The 15,114-nt window shown below is 44.6% G+C and overlaps 1 protein-coding gene across 1 annotated transcript in view; it reads left to right on the forward strand.

The window, feature by feature from the left end:
• The window catches only part of hmcn1 (hemicentin 1), a 277,402-nt gene that overhangs the window by 59,051 nt on the left and 203,237 nt on the right, over nucleotides 1-15,114 (forward strand). The window contains 4 exon segments of the mRNA XM_070447449.1: nucleotides 3,507-3,665; nucleotides 3,801-3,923; nucleotides 6,931-7,102; nucleotides 11,996-12,102. Of these exon segments, the coding sequence (XP_070303550.1) occupies nucleotides 3,507-3,665; nucleotides 3,801-3,923; nucleotides 6,931-7,102; nucleotides 11,996-12,102 (561 nt within the window).

The following is a 15,114-nucleotide window of genomic DNA, read 5'->3' on the forward strand; positions in this document are numbered from 1 at the left end:
CATATATCTTTATGTACATATTCTTTATCCCTTTACACTTGTGTGTATAAGGTAGTAGTTGTGGAATTGTTAGGTTAGATTACTTGTTGTTATTACTGCATTGTCGGAACTAGAAGCACAAGCATTTCGCTACACTCGCATTAACATCTGCTAACCATGTGTATGTGACTAATAAAATTTGATTTGATTTGATTTGATGTGAGTAAGACCTTTAAACAGGTCAACATTCACAAGACCGTTGGGCCAGACGGATTACCAGGACGTGTACTGCGAGCATGCGCTGACCAACTGGCAAGTGTCTTCACTGTCATTTTCAACCTCTCCCTGTCCGAGTCTGTAAGACCAACATGTTTCAAGCAGACCACCATAGTCCCTGTGCCCAAGAACACTAAGGTAACCTGCCTAAGTGACTACACACCCATAGCACTCACATCTGTAGCCATGAAATGCTTTGAAAGGCTGGTCATGGCTCACATCAACACCATTATCCCAGAAACCCCGCAACAACAGATCCACAGATGATGCAATCTCTGTTGCACTCCACACTGCCCTTTCCCACCTGGACAAAAGGAACACCTATGTGAGAATGCTATTCATTGACTACAGCTCAGTGTTCAACACCATAGTGCCCTCAAAGCTTATCACTAAGCTAAGGACCCTGGGAATAAACAGCTCCCTCCCTTGATCACCGATAATGATGAGACAGCCTATAGGGAGGAGGTCAGAGACCTGACCGTGTGGTGCAAGGACAACAACCTCTCCCTCAACATAATCAAGACAAAGGAGATGATTGTGGCCTACAAGAAAAACAGGACTGAGCACGCCCCCATTATTATCAACATGGCTGTAGTGGAGCAGGTTGAGAGCTTCAAGTTCCTTGGCGTCCACATCAACAACAAACTAACATGGTCCAAGTACACCACAAAACCCATCCACCACCCTCAGGAGACTAAAAAGATTTGGCATGGGTCCTCAGATCCTCAAAGGATTTTACAGCTGCACCAGCATTTGATTTGATTTGACAGAAAATGCAGTTCAAAACATCAGAATGAATTTCTGGCTTGATAAATTCTCGCTTGATAAATTCTGGCTTGATAAATTCAATGCATTCAAAGAGATGTTGTCTCTTCTCACGATTCAACAGTAGCCTAACCTGCAAATTGCAAAGGAGAATGCATTTAGGCCTTCCTTTACTTGTAAATGAAGTCCAGTTGTCTGCTGAACCTCTCGGTGAGAGCGTTGTAGAAGTCACTGCAGAACCCCATGTCCATTATTTTATTCTGCAGAACAGGAGGCCCACGGTTATTTGAGATACATTCCCAAGGTCTCCTTCAGTTCCATTTTCACACTGACACAAACAGTATTTCCCATTCTGATTACGTCTACAAAGCAAAAGAAAATATCCAATATGTTGTAAAAGTTTGGGTAAAAAGTATTAAAGGTGCAATATGCAGAAATCGCTCCACCATGTCCTTGTTGCTAAAATTCTAATATCAATCAAATGTATTTATAAAGCCCATTTTACATCAGCAAATGTCACAAAGTGTTATACAGAATCCCAGCCTAAAACCCCAAACAGCAAGCAATGCAGACGTAGAAGGACGATAATAGTTTGCCTAATTTCAGTTTATGTGACAAAACAATCAGCTAGCAGTGAGGGAGATGGTGGTTGTCTGTCAGCTAGCAGTGAGGGAGATGGTGGTTGCCTGTCAGCTAGCAGTGAGGGAGATGGTGGTTTGCCTGTCAGCTAGCAGTGTAGGGAGATGTGTTGCCTGTCAGCTAGCAGTGAGGAGATGGTGGTTGTCCTGTCAGCTAGCAGTGAGGGAGATGGTGGTTGCCTGTCAGCTAGCAGTGAGGGAGATGGTGGTTGCCTGTCAGCTAGCAGTGAGGGAGATGGTGGTTTGCCTGTCAGCTAGCAGTGAGGGAGATGGTGGTTGCCTGTCAGCTAGAGTGAGGGAGATGGTAGGGGTTGCCTGTCAGCTAGCAGTGAGGGAGATGGTGTTGCCTGTCAGCTAGCAGTGAGGAGATGGTGCGTTGCCTGTCAGCTGCAGTGAGGGATATGGTGGTTGCCTGTCAGCTAGCAGTGAGGGAGATGGTGGTTGCCTGTCAGCTAGCAGTGAGGGAGATGGTGGTTGCCTGTCAGCTAGAAGTGAGGGAGATAGTGGTTGCCTGTTAGCTAGCAGTGAGGGATATGGTGGTTGCCTGTCAGCTAGCAGTGAGGGAGGTGGTGGCTGCCTGTCATGTCTTGTCTTGTGTGTAGAGCTCCTGTATACTGCCTCTGTTTGGTCTTAACTTTCATTGTAATTGACGTTCTACTCTTCGAACCTTCCAAATGGCGCTCGTTACATTATTCTAACTTGGAACATTTTTGAGGAGCAATAGTGTCAAATTTTCAGGTGGTTTTTGGTAGATAGCTTTGTTTAGTTGAAGGGATGCGAGCGTCAAATTATGTAGACACGCCCAAATGTGCACAGCGTACCCCCGGCAATACCCACACAACATGTTTAGGTAATACGCATATGCAAAATATGAAATTGTCTCAATGCAACGAATGAAGATTCAAGCTAGGCAAAGCAGCGAGGCCTATGCTGACCCTGTCCATTAACAGTGACTGGACTCAGGAACGGCCGTGGCATCAACGATTTGAATGTATTTGAATGGCTGGAAAAAGGCATGAATACCCTGGCGCCTTTCCTGAGGTTTTAGCAAATGTAGAGATTTTGAGCGAAAAATCACCAGAATCAAAAACATTAGATAACAATTTTTGTTGTTGTTTAAAAAATGTATAATTTCATAACAGCTTTTCTGCCCACCCTGCTTACCCTGACTGCACATCACTGGGATGCAGTAAATAGTCATTAACATTTAGCGGAACAAAATAACCAATCATCGACAACCTCTACATGCTATTTATTTGTATTTCTTAATTTAACTAGGCAAGTCAGTTAAGACCAAATTCGTATTTACAATGACAGCCTATCCCGGCCAAAACTGGACGACACTGGGCCAATTGTGGGCCGCCCTATGGGACTCCCAAACGGCCTGATGTGATACAGCCTGGAATCAAACCAGGGACTGTAGTGATGCCTCTTGCACTGAGACGCAGTGCATTAGACCGCTGCGCCACTCGGGAGCTTTATCTACAACATATCAGTCAATGTCACCGCTAGTCCCTCAACATTCAACTTAATGGAGAGTCCTCTCGTCCCCAGTCCATTCTGTCTATAGGATTCATAGACATGCTATTCATGTGTTTAAATTATAATCTTGTTAATCTACAGTGTGCATTACAGATTGGAACAAACTCTATGTCATTATTGCATTAATCCTTAATAGTTTCCAATGTGCTTTATGTACAAATAGGTGTGGAATCAAGTGTTCTTGCAAAATTCCCAAGTAGTGCTCTGTTGCATAATGACAACAATGTTCTAGAACACTTTGATAGTGAACGTACCCAACATGCTGTATAGGTTTGTTTTGGCTCATCCTAATGGTTCTGTCACCAGGGAGGTGGAGACTGCCCAGAAATGAGCATTGGCGCCATCAAGATCGCCCTGGAGATCTCCCTGCCAGGGTCCTTCATTTACGTCTTCACAGATGCCCGATCCAAAGACTACAAGCTGACCCAGGAAGTCCTGCAGCTCATCCAGCAGAAACAGTCTCAGGTACAGCTGTGAACATCTGGAAGAGATTGTTGAAGAAGATTGAATGTAGTTTAAAATGTAATATTGCATTCCTTTATTTCTGCCGCTGTGTCTATAGTCTGATGCCCTTTGTGTTTTGTGTATGTGTGTGTGTAGGTGGTGTTTGTGCTGACAGGGGACTGTGATGACCGGGCTCACATTGGGTACAAGGTCTATGAAGAGATCGCCTCCACCAGCTCTGGACAGGTGTTCCACCTGGACAAGAAACAAGTCAACGAGGTGAGATTCAGCCCGATTAGAACCAGCTTCTTTAGTCAGCCCGAATGGAACTAGTCCTGTCAGTCAACCTGAATGGAGCTAGTCTTTTCAGTCAGTCCGAATGGAACTAATCCTGTCAGTTAGCCTGAATTGAACTAGAAACGTCAGTCAGCCCGAATGGTATTAGGAACTAGTCCTGTCAGTCAGCCCAAATGGAACTAGTTCTGTCAGTCAGGCCGAATGGAACAAGTCAGCCAGTCAGCCCGAATCAATCTAGTCCAGTCAGTCAGCCTGAATGGAACTAGTCCCGTCAGTCAGCCTTAATGGAAAAAGTCAGCCAGACAGCTCGAATGGAACTTGTCCTGTCAGTCAGCCCGAATCAAACTAGTCCAGTCAGTCATCCTGAATGGAACTAGTCCTGTCAATCAGCCTGAATGGAACTAGTCCTGTCAATCTGCCTGAATGGAAAGACCTGTCAATCAGCCTCAATGGAATTAATCAATTCTACACTTACTGTCCGCCAAACAGCTCTTGGTTCAGTTGTTCATCTCTTTGCTCTCAGTTTAGTTGTGTGCCTCCCTCACTTTCTCTTTCCCTATGTCCTCAAATAACATTTGGTAGTTTCAGACATACAATAGTACCTAAAAAAAACTTCTAACTTGGGGGCTCCTCTTCGAGTTCGAGTTCGAGTTACTACCATCACTTCATTCTTCTCAACTACTGAGCAGACTGTGGTGCTTAGCTGGCTCTGTCTGACAGGAGTCGGGTCTCAGTAGAACACAAGCATAGGACTGATCTATGACTTGGTTCCAGACCCACAACATTCTCAGATGCAGAACATTCTCAGACACAGAACATGCAGGCTTGAAATGAAGTGGAGTTACGGATGGTGGAAGGATCAGACTGCCTCAACTTGGCCCAAACATTGGCCTTAGATTCATGTAAATAAAGCATCGCTGGACGGTTTTACTGCTCTAGTGTCGTATCCTATAGGTGGGACCACTCCAAGCCTGCCTGAACTGTGATTTATGTGGACTTCACTGTGAAAGAGTTCTTTAATTGATTGCACAGCTCTTAAACAGATTGATGCATGATGTCTGAGCATTCCAAAGAATGCAAATCAATGGAAATATTATGTTTTTTAGTTAGATTTTCTTGAAGTCTGAAGGGAAATGTAAAAATTACTCTCTCTTAACTCTGACATGGGCATTGACTCACATGGTTCCCCCTCCCCCCGTCTATCTCTCTCCCCCCGTCTCTCTCTCTCTCCCCCGTCTCTCTCTTTCTCTCTCTCTCCCCCGTCTCTCTCTTTCTTTCTCTCTCTCTCTTTCTCTCTCTCTTTCTTTCTCTTTCGCTCTCTCTCTCTTTCTCTCTCTCTCTCTTTCTCTCTCTCTCTTTCTCTCTCTCTCTTTTAAACATACTTGACTACTGAAAGCTATCCTTTGATCACCTCTGATAACAATGAGTTCATTATATCTGTCTGAGGGGTAACCACATGTCTATTGATGGACAAGCACAAGCAGGGGGCTGACATAAAGAATAATGGCTAGTTGACCTCTACCATTTCCATTGAACCCTCTACTCCCACCTGGCCCGACCCTGGCCCCATGGCCTCCATGGTCCCACAAGAAGAGAGGCTGGGGTCCCCTTCTGTCTGCCCAGCTACGTCCTCTGCACCTGGGCCGGTGTCGTTTGACCTCCCCATGACAGACCTGCCACTGTGTCCCCTCTGGGCCAGGGGGACAGCCCCGGGACATCACCCCAGAGAGGGGATTGATGGAGGGGGCATGTGTAGAGCAACAAGGCAATGGTGAGGGTTGAAGAGGTCTGGAAGTAGTGGGTCGGTCACACAGAACAGAAGCTGGGGCAAACAGGAGCTGGGGCTCGGCCTGGGTCAGGACTCAGGGGGGCTTCAACCCCTTTTCTCCAAAGTCCCTGCACATGTTGGGGGATGACCTTGCAGCTGACGAGGGTCAGTAGGTGGTGGTTACGATGGTGTGGCGGGGATGCGATGGTGGTGGATTCGTGGAGGAAGAGAGGGATTGGTGGAATGTCAGAGATGTGTGATGCTGGAGATGGGGGGTGTGTGCTTGTGGGTCTGGGCAGGTGTGATGTAGTTGATGGTTGTATTATGTTGTAGTTTGTGTGTGTATGTCTTGTATTGTTTATAAAAGACCAAATAAAAAAGAATGTCAGAGAATAAATAATAGTCTGTAATGGTCTTGTGTGTTTTGGTCAATGAACCCCTGATGCTGCCTATGAGCCTTTACTCTGGGACTGAGAAGGAGTGGGCGTGGGAAACCTGAAAGTAAGGCGTGAATACAGTAATGTGTGGAACAAAAACTAGCTTCTGGATGATTCCACGCCAAGATAGCCCAAACATATTTCAAAAGTATCAGAGAGCCCGCTATGGAAATGTTATATGCTTCAAGAGGATATTGTTCCAAACAATAAGCTAAATCAAAAGGGCAGTTTTGAGATGTTTATATTCATATTTTTTCATGTTGAATAAATAAATGAATGTGAACATTTGTATTTCAGAATCTGGACATACTCCATATGTTAGAGCACACTATAAGGAGTGTAATGACTCCAACATGTTGTCTGCATCATGTACGCTTCACACATCATAGGGTCTTACAGGAGGCATGTACAGGTCTACAAAGGGCCTAAAATGGCCTCTTTTATAATAAGAATAATAATACTTTGTATAGTGCTAATATTTTGTATAGCGCTTTTCATTACAGAGTTATCTCAAAGCTCTCATAGCTTTATCATAATTTTCTCAGAAATGGTTTGTGATACAAATGTAAAATGCATATAAAAACATCCTTCCTCTCAATTAAGTTTCTATGTGAGAATTTCCAGAACAATCTGAGATACCAGAAATATTTGTGGGCCTTCTGGCATGAAATCGCCCTTCTATGTTCTGTGTGTGTATGTGTGTGTGTGTGTGTGTGTGCATATTGTCATCTCTGTGCATATTGTCCTCTCATCCAACTCCCTCTCCCTCTCTCCCTTCCTGTAGGTGTTGAAATGGGTGGAAGAGGCAGTGCAGTCGTCCAAGGTCCACCTGCTGTCCACTGACCACTACAACGGGGTCAGCAACACCTGGCCGATCCCCTTTGACCCCAGCCTGAAGGAGGTCACTGTGGCACTCAGCGGCCCTGCACCTGACATCGAGATACGCAACCCCCAGGGTAGGCCACAGCACAAAATACAACACCCCTTCCCTATCACCTTTCACAGGACTGTCTGCTCACTGTTTCAGGCACTGTACTGTTCGCTGAAGGCTTTTCTAATGCACTGTAGCTTTACTATTTGGGGGACTTCTTTCAGTTCTACTCAGCTATGAAGTGCTTTGAAAGGCTGGTCATGGCTCACATCAACACCATCATCCCAGACACCCTGGACCCACTCCAACTTGCATACCGCCCCAACAGATCCACAGATGACGCAATCTCAGTTGCACTTCACACTTCCCTCTCCCATCTGGAAAGAGGGGAAATACCTATGTGAGAATGCTGTTCATAGACTATAGCTCAGTGTTCAACATCATAGTCCACTCCAGGCTCCTCACCAAGCTGGGGACCCTGGGACTGAACTGCTCACTCTGCGACTGGATCCTGGACATCCTCATGGGCCGGCCCCAGGTGGTGAGGGTAGGCAACAACACCGCTGCCATGCTGGCCCTCTACACGGTGGGCATCTGGGGTGTGTGCTTAGTCCCCTCCTGTACTCCGTGTTCACCTACTTAGCAGTGTGGTGCCAGGACAACAACCTCTCCCTCAATGTTTGTAAGACCAAGGAGCTGATCGTGGACTACAGGAGAAAGAGGGGGGAGAGCATGCCCCCATCCACATCGACAGGGCTGTAGTGGAGCGGGTCGAGAGCTTCAAGTTCCTTGGCATCCACATCCCTAAGGACTTAACATGGTCCACACACACCTGCACAGTCGTGAAGAGGGCATGACAACACCTCTTCCCCCTCAGGAGACTGAAAAGATTTGGCATGGGCCCTCGGATCCTCAAAAAGTTCTACAGCTGCACTATCGAGAGCATCTTGACTGGCTTCATCACAGCTTGGTATGGCAAATGCACCGCTCTCGACCGCAAAGCGCTACAGAGGGTGGTGCGGACAGCCCAGTACATCACTGGGGCCGAACTCCCTGCCATCCAGGACCTCTATAGCATATCAAATCAAATCAAATTATTTTGTCATATGCACCTTACCGTGAAATGTTTAAATAGAGAAAATAAATATTTACTAAATAAACCCAAAACATTAAAAAAATAACACAGGAAAATTACATAACAATTACGAGATTATATACATTGGGTACCGGTACCGATTCAATGTGAGGGGGTACGTGTTAGTCGAGGTAATTTGTACATGTAGGTAGGGGTAAAACAGTGAGTAGCAGCAGTGTAAAAACAAAGGGAGGGGGGGGGGTCAATGTAAATAGTCCGGGTGGCCATTTGATTAATTGTTTAGCAGTCTTATGGCTTGGGGGTAGAAGCTGTTAAGGAGGCTTTTGGATCTAGACTTTCCATGCGGTAGCAGAGAGAACAGTCTATGACTTAGGTGACTGGAGTATTTCACAATTTTTTGGGCCTCCCTCTGCCACCGCCTAGTATATCAAATCACATGTATTTATATAGCCCTTCTTACATCAGCTGATATCTCAAAGTGCTGTACAGAAACCCAGCCTAAATCCCCAAACAGCAAGCAATGCAGGTGTAGAAGCACAGTGGCTAGGAAAAACTCCCTAGAAAGGCCAAAACCTAGCAAGAAACCTAGAGAGGAACCAGGCTATGAGGGGTGGCTAGTGCTCTTCTGGCTGTGCCGGGTGGAGATTATAACAGAACATGGCCAAGATGTTCAAATGTTCATAAATGACCAACCAGCATGGTCAAATAATAATAATAATAACAGCAGGTCTGGGACAGTTAGCATGTCCGGTGAACAGGTCAGGTTTCCATAGCCACAGGCAGAACAGTTGAAACTGGAGCAGCAGCAAGGGCAGGTGGACTGGCGACAGCAAGGAGTCATCATGTCAGGTAGTCCTATAGAGGTCCTGGATGGCAGGAAGCTTGGTTCCAGTGATGTACTGGGCCATACGCACTACCCTCTGTAGGGCCTTACAGTCAGATGCCGAGCAGTTGCCATACCAGGCGGTGATGCAACCAGTCAGGATGCTCTCAAAGGTGATATATCAGGCAGTGTAAGAGGAATGCCCGAAAAATCTCCAAAGACTGTTCACTCTGTTACCATCTGGCAAATGGTACCGGAGCATGAGCTCTCGGACCAACAGACTCTGAGACAAGCCATAAGACTGCTAAATAGCCATAAGGCTACTAAATAGTTAGTTAAATGGTTACCCGGACTATCTGCACTGACCCTATCTTCCACTGACTATCTGCACGCATACACTGAGTGCACAAAACATTATGAACACCTGTTCTTTCCATGACATAGACTGACCAGGTGAATCCAGGTGAAAGCTATGATCCCTTATTGATGTCAAATGTTAAATATACTTCAATTAGTGTAAATGAAGGGGAGGAGACAGGTTAAATAAATATTTTTTAGCCTTGAGACAATTGAGACATGGCAAGGCAAAAGATTTAAGTGCCTTTTAAACGGGGTATGGTAGTAGGTGCCACCGGTTTATGTCAAGAACTGAAACACTGCTGGGTGGTGCAACTCAATATTAGGAAGGTGTTCCTAATTTTTTGTACACTTAGTGTATATACTATATACACACTCGTACACACTACATTAACACTCACACAAAATCCACACACATACATTCACATACAGTACATACACACACACACACACACATAAAACTCCCACACACTTTTACACTCACCATTTGCTGCTGCAAGTCTGTTCTTTATTTTACTCTTATTATGATCTATCTTGATGCCTTGTCACTTTACCCTGCCTTCATGTACATATCTACCTCAAAATACGCTTGATTATTGTCTTCCTGGCTAGCCGTAGTCACTTTACCCTGGCCTTCATGTACATATCTACCTCAAATACCTTATTATTATCTATTCTGATGCCTAGCACTTTATCCTGCCTTCATGTACATATCTACCTCAATACCTTATTATTATCTATCTTGATGCCTGTCACTTTACCCTGCCTTCATGTACATAGTCTACCTCAAATACCTTATTATTGTCTATCCTGCGATGCCTAGTCACTTTACCCTGCCTTCATGTACATATCTACCTCAAATACCTTATTATTGTTATCCTGATGCCTAGTCACTTTACCTGCCTTCATGTACAATCTACCTCAAATACCTTATTATTGTCTATCTTGATGCCTTGTCACTTTACCCTGCCTTCATGTACATATCTACCTCAAATACCTTATTATTGTCTATCCTGATGCCTAGTCACTTTACCCTGCCTTCATGTACATATCTACCGCAAATACCTTATTATTGTCTATCCTGATGCTAGTCACTTTACCCTGCTTCATGTACATATCTACTCTCAAATACCTTATTATTGGTCTATCTGATGCCTAGTCACTTTACCCTGCCTTCATGTACATATCTACCTCAAATACCTTATTATTGTCTATCCTGATGCCTAGTCACTTTACCCTGCTTCATGTACTATCTACCTCAAATACCTTATTATTGTCTATCTGATGCCGTCACTTTACCCTGCCTTCATGTACATATCTACCTCAAATACCTTATTATTGTCTATCCTGATGCCTAGTCACTTTACCCTCGTTCATGACATATCTACCTCAAATACCTTATTTTATTGTCTATCTGATGCTAGTCACTTTACCCTGCCTTCATGTACATATCTACCTCAAATACCTTATTATTGTCTATCCTGATGCCTAGTCACTTTACCCTGCCTTCATGTACATATCTACCTCAAAAAACCTTATTATTGTCTATCTGATGCTAGTCACTTTACCCTGCCTTCATGTACATATCTACCTCAAATACCTTATTATTGTCTTATCCTGATGCCTAGTCACTTTACCGCCTTCATGTACATATCTACCTCAAATACCTTATTATTGTCTATCTGATGCCTTGCACTTTACCCTGCCTTCATGTACATATCTACCTCAAATACCTATTATTGTCTATTCTGATGCCTAGTCACTTTACCCTGCCTTCATGTACATATCTACCTCAAATACCTTATTATTGTCTATCTTGATGCCTTGTCACTTTACCCGCTTCATGTACATATCTACCTCAAATACCTTATTATTGTCTATCCTGATGCCTAGTCACTTTACCCTGCTTCATGTACATATCTACCTCAAATACCTTATTATTGTCTATCCTGATGCCTAGTCACTTTACCCTGCCCATGTACATATCTACCTCAAATACCTTATTATTGTCTATCCTTGATGCCTAGTCACTTACCCTGCCTTCATGTACATATCTACCTCAAATACCTTATTATGTCTATCCTGATGCCTAGTCACTTTACCCTGCCTTCATGTACATATCTACCTCAAATACCTTATTATTGTCTATCTCGATGCTAGTCACTTACCCTGCCTTCATGTAACATATCTACTCAAATACCTTATTATTGTCTATCTTGTGCTAGTCACTTTACCTGCCTTCATGTACTATCTACCTCAAATACCTTATTTATGTCTATCTTGATGCCTCATTGTCACTTTACCCTGCCTTCATGTACATATCTACCTCAAATACCTTATTATTGTCTATCTTGATGCCTAGTCACTTTACCCTGCCTTCATGTACATATCTACCTCAAATACCTCGTACCCCTGCACAATGATCTGGTACTGGTACTCCCTGCACAGTATATAGATCCATTTAATATTTTATTCTTCTTGTGTTACTATTTGTATATATATATATATATTTTTTTAAACTCTGCGTCGTTGGGAAGGGCTTGTAAGCAAGCATTTCATGTAAAATTGTATTCGGCGCATGTGACAAATATAATTTAATTTGATTTCAGCTCAATATTAGTTGAGTTCAGTTCTATTGTTTTAGCTCTGATTTGATGAAGTTTGGTTGGCTGCAAAGAAAATGTAAATGTATTTCCAAACAGGGAAGCTCGTCGGGAAGAGCGATGGTCTGACGGAACTCCTGCACATTCCTAACTCTGCCAGGGTCGTCAACATCAAGGACCCGGAGCCTGGAATGTGGTCCATTAAGGTAAACAATAAATTCCTCATTCCTCACACGGAAATGTTTGTACAAAATATTTTGGGATTTCCTCTCTCACGCTTAAAGTAAGCTGGAGTAGTTGTGAAAAAAAGACTTTTATAGGTCAGCGGTATGGCCTACCGATCAGCACACACCCAGGAGGCTGCACGCTACTGCCGCTGGTCCCTTGAGCACCACACTTAACCTGAATTACTACAGTAATACATCAAGGTGTGCAGATGTAATCGATAAGCCATGCTTCGGTTGAAGCATCTGTCTGCTGACCTACTGTAAGACTGGAATGATAGAGAAGAAGACATTCTTTATTCTTCCGAGTTGGCTCTCCGTAGCGGTCTGATGGTCTGATTGATGTGCCATGGTCTGATTTATGTGCCATGGTCTGATTTGTTTTGTGCCATGCCATGTCATGTATTAAGGGCCCCCAGTGTTCAGTTCCAGTGTTCAGTTCCAGTGTTGGGTTTCAATGTTGTGTTCCAGTGTTCAGTTCCAGTGTTGGGTTTCAGTGTTGGGTTCTAGAATTGGGTTCTAATGTTGAGTTCNTCCAGTGTTCTGTTCCAGTGTTGGGTTTCAATGTTGTGTTCCAGTGTTCAGTTCCAGTGTTGGGTTTCAGTGTTGGGTTCTAGAATTGGGTTCTAGTGTTGAGTTCTAGAGTTGGGTTCCAGTGTTCTGTTCCAGTGTTCAGTTTCAGTGTTGGGTTCCAGTGTTCAGTTTTTGTGTTGGGTTCCAGGGCCAATGGAACTGTATTTTAGGGCCCTGCCCCCTTGCTGTGAGGTGAGCACAAACAGAGGCGCATAGCAGGGTGCCCATAATGTCAATGCTGTCAGACAGGAAATTACAAATTTTTACCTGAGTGATTTGTTGTCGTATGAGGAGGGGGCGTGAGGGGCGGTGTTTAGTCTCTGAAGGCCCCTGTGGGGCCACTTTCCATGTCCTAGCCACTGTCCTACATGTCCTAGCCAATGTCCTACATATCCTAGCCACTGTCCTACATGTCCTAGCCACTGTCCTACATGTCTTAGCCACTGTCCTACATGTCCTAGCCACTGTCCTACATGTCCTAGCCACTGTCCTACATGTCCTAGCCACTGTCCTACATGTCCTAGCCACTGTCCTACATGTCCTAGCCATTGTTCTTCATGTCCTAGCCACTGTCCTAGCCACTATTCTTCATGTCCTAGCCACTGTCCTAGCCACTATTCTTCATGTCCTAGCCACTGCTGTGTTCTGTGTACTGTGTTTTCAGCCAGGGATGATTTATGAAAAAGAGGGATTAAAGGAAAGATGGTGTCCTTCCTCCCTGGGTGGACTAGCCTCCTGAGGGGGGAGTTTAGTTGGGTGGGGTGAGGTGGTGGTGTACGGTCTGAGCAGCGAGCCGAACAGATTGATGACCAATTTCTCTGTAGATCTGGCTGCTGTAGTTGAGGCTGAAGTCTCAAGAGGTATATTTTTTCATTCCTCAGAGTTTTGGTGTTCAAGTGTTGTTATTGACTGAGGTTGTCGCAGCAATGTCTCCGGCCGAACCGCCCCGCGTTCTTGCATATCACTCCTCGGTCTCTTTCATGTCATGTCCCTCTGTTTTCTGGCCCCTCCCTCCCCTACTCCCATCAAGCCCCAGTCCACTAGCCACCATGACCTCATCCTTCTCTGCTCAGAGCCACACTACTGTTGTTTTACTAGTGTTATTTTATGTTCTTGTTCACAGAGTAAGTCTTTAAACCAGAAGGAGAGGGATTTCACACCTGATGAGAATACCAGGCTGAGCTCTCTTTCTCTCTGCCTAAAGGAGATGGTCTCTTGATGGTTTCCACTGACTGGTGATTGAAAGTCAGGGCCAGAATGTTGCTTTGGGGGCCTTTGGTTTGTGCCATGGAAATAGTCTAGTAGAAAGACTGGTATTGGTTGACATAGAGGAACAAGTGGACTAGCCTGACTGTGGTTGACATAGAGGAACTAGTGGACTAGCCTGACTATGGTTGACTAGAGGTTGAACCAGTGGACTAGTCTGACTGGTTGACTAGAAGTTGAGCCAGTGGACTCGTTGGACTGTGGTTGACTAGAGGTTGAATAAGTGAACTAGTCTAACTGTGTTATGGTTGACTAGAGGTTGAACCAGTGGACTAGTCTGATTTGTGGTTGAGTAGCGGTTGAACCAGTGGACTAGTCTGACTGTGTTATGGTTGACTAGAGGTTTGAACCAATGGACTAGTCAGACTTTGGTTCCACTAGAGGTTCAATTAGTGGACTAGTCAGACTGTGGTTGAATAGGGTTGAACCAGGGACTGTCTGACTGTGTTAGGTTGACTAGAGGTTGAACCAGTGGACTAGTCTGACTGTGTTATGGTTGACTAGAGGTTGAACCAGTGGAACTTAGTCTGACTGTTGTTATGGTTGAACTAGAGGTTTAACCAGTGGACTAGTCTGACTGTGTTGTTGTGGTTGAACTAAAGGTTGGAACTAAGTGAGGCTAGTCTGACTGTGGTGACTAGAGGTTGAACCAGTGGACTAGTCTGATGTTTTTGTGGTTGACTAGATGTTCAACTAGTGGACTAGTCTGACTGTGCTGTGGTTGACTTAGGTTGAACCAGAGGACTAGTCTGACTGTGGTTGACTAGGTGGTGTGAACTAGTGGACTAGTCTGACTGTGTTGTGTTTGACTAGATGTTGAACTAGTGGACTAGACTGACTGTGGTTTGACTAGAGGTTGAACCAGTGGACTAGTCTGACTGTGGTTGACTAGAGGTTGAACCAGTGGACTAGTCTGACTGTGTTGTGGTTGACTAGAGGTTGACCAGTCGACTAGTCTGACTGTGGTTGACTGGAGGTTGAACAGTGGACTAGTCTGACTGGTGTTGTGGTTGACTAGAGGTTGAACCAGTGGACTAGTCTGACTGTGTTGTGGTTGACTAGAGGTTTAACCAGTGGACTAGTCTGATTGTGTTGTGGTTGAATAGAGGTTGAACCAGTGGACTAGTCTGCTTGTGTTGTGGTTGACTAGAGGTT

This window comes from Salvelinus sp. IW2-2015, linkage group LG16, assembly GCF_002910315.2.
Source record: "Salvelinus sp. IW2-2015 linkage group LG16, ASM291031v2, whole genome shotgun sequence".
In the NCBI taxonomy this organism is placed as follows: domain Eukaryota; kingdom Metazoa; phylum Chordata; class Actinopteri; order Salmoniformes; family Salmonidae; genus Salvelinus; species Salvelinus sp. IW2-2015.